The sequence below is a fragment of the Fukomys damarensis genome, unplaced genomic scaffold (genome assembly GCF_012274545.1).
Source record: "Fukomys damarensis isolate Sample0158 unplaced genomic scaffold, DMR_v1.0_HiC HiC_scaffold_39, whole genome shotgun sequence".
Taxonomy (NCBI): domain Eukaryota; kingdom Metazoa; phylum Chordata; class Mammalia; order Rodentia; family Bathyergidae; genus Fukomys; species Fukomys damarensis.
Window position 1 is genome coordinate 96,679,174 of NW_022900951.1, and position 9,623 is coordinate 96,688,796.

The following is a 9,623-nucleotide window of genomic DNA, read 5'->3' on the forward strand; positions in this document are numbered from 1 at the left end:
CCAAATAATTGCTTTTGGAATTTGCATAAATCTTGATTCAAGATTAGAGACATACTGTCATGTGTGGTGGTTCAGGCCTGTAATCTTAGCAGCTGGGAAGCTGAGGCAGGTGGATCACTGCAAGTTCAAGGTCAACCTGGGCTAGCTACATAGTGAGTTCAAGGACAGCCTGAACTGCATAGCAAGACCCTGTCTCAAAAAAAAAAATAGATGTACTTTTTTTTTTGAGGGCATCATTAAGAAAATGGGCCAGCCAAAATGTATAATAGATAATGTGAAATAGGAAGAAAAGGTCAAAAGGGGAAGGGGAAGTGGGAGGGGTAGGGAAAAGGAAAGAAGGGAAAGGAATTAATATGAGAAAAGGAAAAATGGAAACAGTCTTTGTAAATAGGGAGGGGTGGAGGGGTTGAAGGGAGGGCGAAGGAATGGGGAAAAATAAGAACCAAGATAGATTATGTAAAGGTACACATTTCTGATTAATGTCATTATACTGTATACCTAAAATGTACCAATAAACTTAATGAAAAAAAAGAAAAGAAAATGGGCTAGCAGGTGTAACTTGTATAAAAATGTTTCTTTTTTAGTCTGAACCATTTTGTACCATCTTTTGCTTTGTTTCTTATTAGATGCCTTCCTCATTCCAGAAAACTGAAGAAACCATTATATTTGGGCCAGTGAGTGACCACCTAATAAAGTTTACAAACAAGTATGCTATTTTGATTATGACCCCAAAGAAATATAATCACAAAGGCAACAGAAAGAAGCTAAAGAAGACGTTGGAAGCATTGAACATCACTGCCCCCAAGAAAGCAGAAGAATTTTCCAAGTGCATCAGTTTCTTTGGTATGCTGTGCCTTCCCTCCTGTGTGCTACCTGCCTTCGACTAGAAACCGACTTTCACCTCTAAGAATTTTATAAGTGGGGTGGAGTTGGTAAGATGGGGTTGGGAGCAACTCAGGAGTTCCTGGCCCACATGTATAAGAGAAAGGATGGTGTCACAGTATCCCCAACCCTACTAGGGACTGAACCCACAGATAGTGCACTGAGCTGTATCCCTGACCCTTTCTTAAACATTTTTTAAAATTTTGACACAGGGTCTCACTAAGTCTAAATTGCCCAGGAGAGGCTTGAACTTGTCATCCCCTGCCTCAGCCTCCCAGAATGGTGGGAATATGGGTTTGCACCACCATGCCCAGCTTGCCATAGCACTTTTGCTCTGAGCAAGGCCCTGTGCAGTGAGACACTCATGCTTCAGGATGGCTGGCTTATTCCAAGAGGTCTCTGTGCTGTCATGACTCTTGGGGATCCACCCAGCTGGGCCTGGCCAGCACGGTATCTGGTCTGTAGAATATGTGCTTGGGAACGGCCCTGGCCTCCTTCCACCTCCCTTTCCTTCCCAGGGCAGTCTGGTGGCCTTTTAGACTTGAAGTGACATCACTCAGCATCACTTGTTTAGATCCTACCCAAATCCAACAAGCATTGTGTTTTGAGTCAGGAAGCATTTCACTGTCCCCTCCTTGGCTCGCTATCTTTTCATGTGTGCACACTTTATCTGTAGTCACAGAGAGTGGAAACTGACTCAGGCAGCTTTGCAGCTCCATCATCCCCGTTGCTGCACACTTTACAGATATGTACCATGTGTGTATTGGCTGGTGGGGGCTCACTGGACAAGAAGAGAATGTCAGTGTTTGATCTGGCTTCTCTGCTGAGAGCCATCAGCCTTACTAGGAGGATGCAGGAGAGAACGGAAGAGGAGGGGGTAGGGGAAGGAGCAAAAAGATGGGGGAAGAGATTGGTAGGGTGAATGTGAAAGCCTAAGGAAAGACGGAAGGCTCCTCGTGCCTTCAGGCAAATGACTCAGGTCAATCATTTCATTGCTGGACCCCGAGGCAGCGGGCTGCATATCCCCAGCATGGCCCAGGCCAGGAACAGGGGCCTAGGGTTCTGGGAGACTGGATACCCTGATGCTTCAAAAGGTTCACAGTGTGGCAGCGGTGGTGGCCATGTGGGGGCTTGGGACCTCCCAATCGGCCAAGAAAGGGGCTGAACTTCCAGGGCTCCAGCTAGCTCCTCCACCTTTGCCCTGCCGGCGCCTCCCGTCTCGACTTCCATCTGGCGCTTCCAAACCTCTTTAGGCTCACCTTTGCTAGCGAATGCCAAACCTATCCTCAGTGAGCTCTGATCTAGAAAGCCCCGGAGGCCACCTGCCTCTCAGCTGGCTGTAGGAGGTCACGTTCCAGCTACACAGTTGACGTCCCTGCTTCAAAGAAGGAGCCTTTTTAATCTGCTGGGAAATCTTTCCTGGCTCCATCCCCACCTCCCACCTCCCACTGGAAAAAGCATTTTGCCTTAGCGGTAGTTTCTTGTTGCTTGCCTGTATGTTGTCTTCCGGTTAATTAAGAACCCCACTCCCTGCTACCCACACCATATCCTAACCATGCCCCCCTCAGTGGCTGCAGGGCTTTCACTTCTTTGTTGCCCATCAAGCTTGACACAAAGGGAGCCAGAGCTCTGCCTGTTTTGAATGTGCTATTGTAGTGCCTGGTGTTTCAAGGTCCTGTCCAGGGAAAACCCAACCCCCCGCAACCTAGGAGGAGGGTGTGGTGCTGGAAGGTTCCCCACCCACGGTATTAGGGGCTTTATAGACATCTGGCCCATGAGCTGAACCAAAACCTGGCATCCTGTTTAGTACCTGTTGCCCTGGGGCTTGTGTGCTTGCTGAGGACAGTGTCCCTGTGAATCCTCCTGGCCTGGCTGCTGGGCATTGACCCTAAGGAGAGCTCAGAACACAAGCTCCCAGCCTCAGGCAGTGGCAAGCTCCTTTGATGTTTGATTCTGCTGTGGTCTCCTCCTCCTCACAATCAGGTAACTAATGTTTGTTGAGCATGTACAATATGCCTATCCTGTTCTGAGTGCTCTGCATGAATCGCCTCATCTTGTCTCCTTATTTAACCCCATGAATTAGCCGGGCGTGGTGGCGTACACCTGTAATCCCAGCACTGGAGGCTGAGGCAGGAGGATCGCTGTGAGTTGGAGACCAGCCTGGGCTACATAATAAGTTCCAGGTCAGTCTCAACTACATAGTGAGACCCTGTCTCAAAAAACAGACAATAAAAAATAAAGCAAAACAAAACAAAAAAACCCATGAATTAAGATCCCCATTGTAAAAAAAAAAAAAAATCCCCAGTGTACACAGAGACTCAGGGTGGGGGTCCTGCTTGAATTCACGGAGCCAGCATGGGGCAGAGCTGGGATTTGAGTCCCTCTGCCCGTAGTGCCTGCATTGCCTGTGTTCCGAGTCTGTGTTCTTCCTGTGTAGCTACACAGTCTCCCACACTGTCCCCTTGCCACCTCCCACTCACCACCCTGGAGGCCACATCTCAGCTGGGCCAGCTCTGTACATGGTGCCAGGTATCTTCCAAGAAGTGGGCTCCACAGTTCTTGTGGAGAGAGAGGACACTTGGAGCATTTCTGTTCTTTTGCTGGGATTGAGATCAATTGTCTCACAGTAAGTCACTGTGCCATACACACAGCAGGGTTCAGGGTAGGGGTTCTAAGAGACTTGGGGATTTCATGGACTAATACGTACACTGATCAACTTTTCATTTCACCAGTTAAAACCATTGATGGTCTGGGGATTTAGCTCAGTGGTGCTATGCCTTCCTTGCAAGTGCAATATCCTGAGTTCCAATTCCTGGTACCAAAATAAATAAATAACTTCAATAATGATACCAGGAATAATATTTAACCATTATACAGAGAGTTCAGCCATGAACTCAGTCTTCACATGAATTATATGACTAAATCTTCATTTTTAAAAAATCCTTTTCTAAGCTGAGCATAACCCTATCACTCTGGGAGGCCAAGGGAGGAAGATCACAAGTTTGAGGCCAGCCTGGGCAATTTAGTGACTTAGCATCTCAAAAAAAAAAAAAAAAAAGTGTCAAGGCCTTGGGTTCAATCCCCAGTACCACAAAAAGAAACAAGTAAAAAACATCCTGTTCTAGGACTGAGGGCAAAAGCTCATGGCTCAGCACTTGCCTAGCATATTTGCCACCCTGGTTCAATCCACAGTGCGTCAACAAAAAACAAACCCCAAAGCTCTGTTCTTTAGGGTTCATCATCATCCCCGTTTTATAGATGAGAAAACTGAAAAAGAAGTGTTAAGTAAAACTTTCCTGAGTCTGATGATAACCACTCTAGTATATATTGCTCTCATCCTTGATTCACAAAGGACACCCTGAGAATAGTCAAGCACCCAAGAAGGGTCCTACTTCAAATCCTGGAAATGAAAAGTAAAAAGCTCATTCAACAAAGTCAGACAGCTCTGGGTTTGAGTTTGAGGCAATTTATTTAACACTCTCTGTGCCTTAGTTTGTTCAACTGTAACGTGAGAATAGTGATTCCTACCTCACAGTGCTATTGTGAGGAGTAAATGGCTTAGCGCACCCTAAAGGCTTAATACAGTGACTGGCACAGCATCATAATGCCCAATGCACACCGCCATGCTAGTCATCCTGGCACAGCCCCTTGAGCCCATCTCCTGCTGTGAAGAAGCTTAGTTCCACAGCTTAGTCCCGTTACTGAGGTCAGCCGGTTGCTGTGACTCCCCTCCCCCTCCTCCTCCCCTCCCTCTCTCCTTTTTTCCTCTTCTATTAACAGAAGCAGCTAAGAACATGTGGGCTTTGTTTCCCATTGGTTGAAATTGCTGTTGTCCTGGCAGCATTTGTAAACATTCTATGTGGCAATCTTGGAGAAAGGCTGCTGAGAGACCCGAGGCTTCGTCAGCTACCACCGCTAGTATTTGAAACAAGAATCTCTTCACTCAGGTATCAGGGTGCCTTAAAGGTCGGGAGTCCACAAAAGGGACCTGCAATGGTTCTTATTCATCACCCAGACTCCAAACTTGACCATACCCCTTTCTCTTCCCACCTATTCTGCCCATTTTATCCCCCACCCCCAAGGCAGGCGCGGTACCACTGAGCTACATACATCCCCAGCGGCCCTCTTTTCCTGGTGCAGCGCCACTGAGCTACATCCTGGCTCTGTTATTCTTCCTCTTATAGGAAAGGAAGGGAAGAAAAGGAACTAGAGGAGACCAGTGGGAGGGACGTTCCAGAATGATGTGTCTACAGACAAGTTAGGAGAAAAGCTGGATTTCTTCCTGGCCCTGCCCTCCACCTGAATCCTCCCATTGGAGCATAGAGCTCCCTGGGGGATGTTTTATGGTGATCCTTTTGTTTGTAAAGCCCCTACTTCTTTCTCTTTTTTGGTACCTGGGATCGAACTCAGGACCTTGCGCTTGCAGGCGGTGGAAACACTGAGCTAAATCCCTGGCCCACCCCTCCCTCTTTTGCTGGGGGTTGGATGTTATAGATTTGGCTTCTAGTCAATTGCTGGAAGCAAAGCCATCAAATGACCAAGTCACCAAATAGGCAATTCACTGAAGGGTCAAGATCCTGTATGAGTAACTCACTGAAGCTTACCAAAATTAACAGTTTACAGAACTTCTGTGTGGTTGCCTTTAACTGTAGCGTCCGTAGCAAATAGCTGTGGCTAAATTGACATGGCCAGTTTGCTAATGTTAAGTACCTTCAGTTCCCCTTCACCTCCATCCCTTTTTAGCTTCTTTCTTTTCTAGAATGGGCAGCCTGGGAAGACTCCATTTCCCTCAGCTGTGACAAGAGGGAAATGAGACAGAGGTAAACTGAGTTTAAAAAAGATCAGGGCCCAAGTGAATGGTGGTCAGTACTATTAGAGGAATGTTTAAAGCTGTTCTAATTATTCTTGGATTGATGGCTATGGAAACTGGGTTGATTTGTGCAGTATCCACACCCCTGGGCCCAATGATGATGTTGAGAAAAGGAGTGAAGTTTGCCTTTCATGAAAGAGGCTCACAGAAATAGAGTGAGTGTTTTCCAGACTCCAAATGAAAATGTGAGAACAGGGCCCATTTACCTTTGCTGCATCTTGGAGAGAGCAGCATTGTACTGAAGAGCATGGGCTATGCGCTAGACAATCTGAGTGTGTAGCTTAGTCTCATTTTCACGTGGCAACGAGTCCTTCTGTTCATGACTCCGGGCTCCACAGGAAACTGTTGGTAGGATAGTTGGTAAAGGGAATATGTACAGAGGTGTGGCCAGAGTATAGGGAAACAAAGCAGAGTTCATCCTCCTGGAGCTAGCTACAGTGCAGCCAGTGAGGGTCGAAGGGTAAGAATGCTTGCTCTTACCAGACTGAGATGTTGTGGGAGACAAGGGTGTGGAGAGAAGCTGGAGCCTTCTCCTGACAGCCAGCCAGCCACAGATGACCATGTGGGGGGAAAGCAACCCCCACTTCTCCTCTCAGCCTGATCTCCCTACTGCATGTAACCTCCTGGAAGCCAGAGAACAGTAGAGAGCCCATTTGGTGTGGTTTAGCCAGGCCAGCTTTCCAGAACAGGGAAGGGAGGGGTCTGGAAGGGCAAATGGAAGGTGCCCAGTGGCATTCTCATAGAGCTGTGGTAGTAGCTAAATGAAATGCAGCACAGTAAACACCCCCCCCCAAATGGGGACCTGTTACTTACAGAAAAACAAGAAATAGCTCCTTTTGGAGAGGCATCCACTGTCACACAACACTCCTGCACAAGGGTTGCCCGGAAGGAATTTACAGGTGTGTTGGAAGTAAAGAATTTCTCAAAAGTGAAAAGACTTAATAAATAGCAGGGAAACAAGTACAAAGGGCCTGAGGTCTTACTTCTACCCCCAGCCTCTGTGGCCTGTGTCTGACTTTGGGAGACAGTCTGGACTTGAGTACATTCACATGCACATAAGCACACACTCAGAGTAACTTCTCAAGTTTCTTTATCCAGGCCAAAGAAAATGGATGAGACTAAAAAGTCCAAAGGTCGAAGGGTAGTGATTATTGAGAATTCTCCAAGCAAGGTGACAACAAAGGATATGGAAGACAACACGAATGGGACAGACACAGAAAACAGTGAGACCATGACTGCAGTAGGTCTGACTGTAGCTGAAGATGTTACTCATATTGCTGCTCAGTCTGTGGGAGGTAGGGACCCTGTTTGCTTGCCTCAAGAATTGTCTCAGTATGTGACACCACACTACCGGGCAACTAACAAATTTACACCTTGTTTGCAGAAACTAAACATTGCACCAGAAAAATCCAGTGGGTCACTCATGGTGAATTCACAGCAGAGAGAGGCCGGAGACAAATTCAGGAGCTCATTTCGGTAAGTTAGCTGACGACTCCAGTTTGGCACATGAGAATAAGGAACAATGACAAGGTTGTTTGGCCAAAAGTTTGAGGTAGCCAGGTATGGTGGTACACAGCTGTAATCCTAGCTTCTTGGGAGGCTGAGGTAGGAGGATCCCGAGTCGGAGACTAGCCTGGGGAACTTAGTGAGACTCTGTTTTAGAAATAAAATTTAAAAAGTGCTGGGGATGTAGCCTAGTGGTAGAGCACTTGCCTGACGTGTGTGAGACCCTGGTGTACTACCAAAAAAAAAAGTTTGAGGTTCAAAACCTAGGGGATATCAAAGGTGACTTGAATAAATAAACATTCTCTCCATCTAGGTTCCAAAATCAAGGTGGAATAATCTTTGAAGGGGAAAATTGTAACCGTTGCCCTGTGTTGGTGTCACCTTGCCCTTAGACTTCCCTAGGAAAAAGGAATATTTCCAGTTAAGCAATTTGCTATGCTGATGTATACAGTGGGCCCTATGGCCCAAAGAGGGAGATGCTTCTCCAAAAGAGGAGTTCTTCACCACCAACTTGAGTATGTTCATGTTAGCAAAGGGGATGTGAATGGACCAAGTGTTTTTTTGTGTGTGTGTGTGGTGCTGGGAAAAGAGCCTAAGGCCTTGCTCATGCTAAGCACATGCTCTACTACTGAGCTACATCCCCATCCCCAGGATCAAGGGTCTTTTTTCATTTGGACAGGATCCCACTATGTTACCCCGGCTGGCCTGTAACTTCGGATCCTCCTGCTTCACTCTCGCAAGTGGCTGGGATTTCAAGTTTGTGCCACCGCACATGGATTCAAGTGTCTTTTTTATTTAGCTTGAGAATGTCCAGACAGGAAGATGTACATACCCATCAACTCTGTTTTTCCCCAATCTGTGGCACACTGATCTCTCTGCGTGGCTTATCCTGCCAGATTTGGGGAGAAGGCCCCAGGTTGCTTTGCGTGACTGGCAGGTGATGAAGAAGAATGGCTGAAATCATTGAATTTGATGGAAGAAAACTCTCCCACTCCTAGGACAAATTTCCAGCTGTTTCCATTCCTCCCAGGAGCCCATCAATGCCTACAGCCCTCAAGACAGTTTCCTAGGCCCATGGAGATCCTGGTCAGGCAGTGCTGAGGAGAGGTCAACCATTTGTGGTGTAAGTTCATCTTGCACCTTCCTGCTCTGAAGCAGGTGTCCTTCACGGGTAGGGGCAAAGGGTCTTGCCAGGTATACTCAAAGTTCCTGAATCAGACTAGAACAAGACACAGAGATGATACATTTTTCCCCTGGAAAGCCCACTTGCCATTATGAGGAATGGGCAATGTAAACCCTGACAGTGGTCTGTAGACCCAAACTGATCTGATTTCCCTTTTTTCAAACGTATGGCTCAGACCTTATCACTGCCTTCTCCCCTCTCTGCCTCCTTCACCCAGCCACACTTGCCTCTTTGAGGTTCTTAAACTGCTGCGCATGTTTCCACCTCAGAACCTTTATGCTTGCTGTTCTCTCTACTGATATCTACTAAGAAACCAGGGTCTACTGGTTTATCCTTCCACCTCTCTGCCATTATCAGATTAGATGATCCATGAGGGCAGAGACTTTTGTTCTGTGTGTTCTACTTGGCTACCTAGAAGTATCAGGTATACAATAGTTGCTCAAGAAATCTGTGTCGAGTACAATGAAGAGATTTATTATTGTTTCCTTATAGATGAAGAGCCAGATTAAAACATTTGTCTCACTTTGTAGGGCTGTTATGAGGATAGAGACAATTAGAAAGTAGATGAGTAAAAAGCTAAAAGCTCTATGTAACTCACAGCACGAAATCACCCTGTTTCCAACTGTACTAATGCAGTGAGCCTTCCAAGGGACAGTTCCACTGTCTAAGTGGGAGGCGTTTCTCTCAAGCTTACTGTCAACCTCTCAGAGTCTATCACATATCAGAGGATGGTAAATTGGGAGTTGCCATTTTCTGAGCATTGGTATCTGCCAAGCACTGTGAAACATTTTGCCATGCATGATCTCTTTTAACCCTCACAACACACCTAGGTATAGGTATATCAGTGCACCCATTTTACAGATGAGGAAGCTCAAGAGGTTGGGCAATTGTCCAAAGTTTCTCCAGTTAAACAGCAAAATGAAGGTTTGGTTATAATTCGGTCTCACTTATTCTTTCTACTATAGTAGGAAAAGTATTTTTTTGATGAGAAAAATAATAGTTTTATTATCAGGGAAAATCATAAAAACACAAAATCAAAAGAAAGTTCTTGCTATATGAATAAGACTGTTTAGGGCTGGGGATTTGGCTCAGGCACACTGTACCTGCCTCACAAGCACAAGGTCCTAAGTTTGATCCCTGGTACAAAAAAAAAAAAAAAAAAAAAAAATTTTTAAACCTGGA

General features: G+C 46.2%; 1 protein-coding gene across 1 annotated transcript in view; it reads left to right on the forward strand.

The window, feature by feature from the left end:
* Positions 1–610: 610 nt before the first annotated feature.
* Akap14 (A-kinase anchoring protein 14) overlaps positions 611–9,623 on the forward strand; it is a 14,148-nt gene continuing 5,135 nt past the window's right edge. The window contains exons 1-4 of the mRNA XM_010613006.1: positions 611–843; positions 4,724–4,829; positions 6,851–7,047; positions 7,137–7,228. Of these exons, the coding sequence (XP_010611308.1) occupies positions 627–843; positions 4,724–4,829; positions 6,851–7,047; positions 7,137–7,228 (612 nt within the window). The 5' untranslated portion in view covers positions 611–626. The remainder of the gene's footprint in view (positions 844–4,723; positions 4,830–6,850; positions 7,048–7,136; positions 7,229–9,623) is intronic.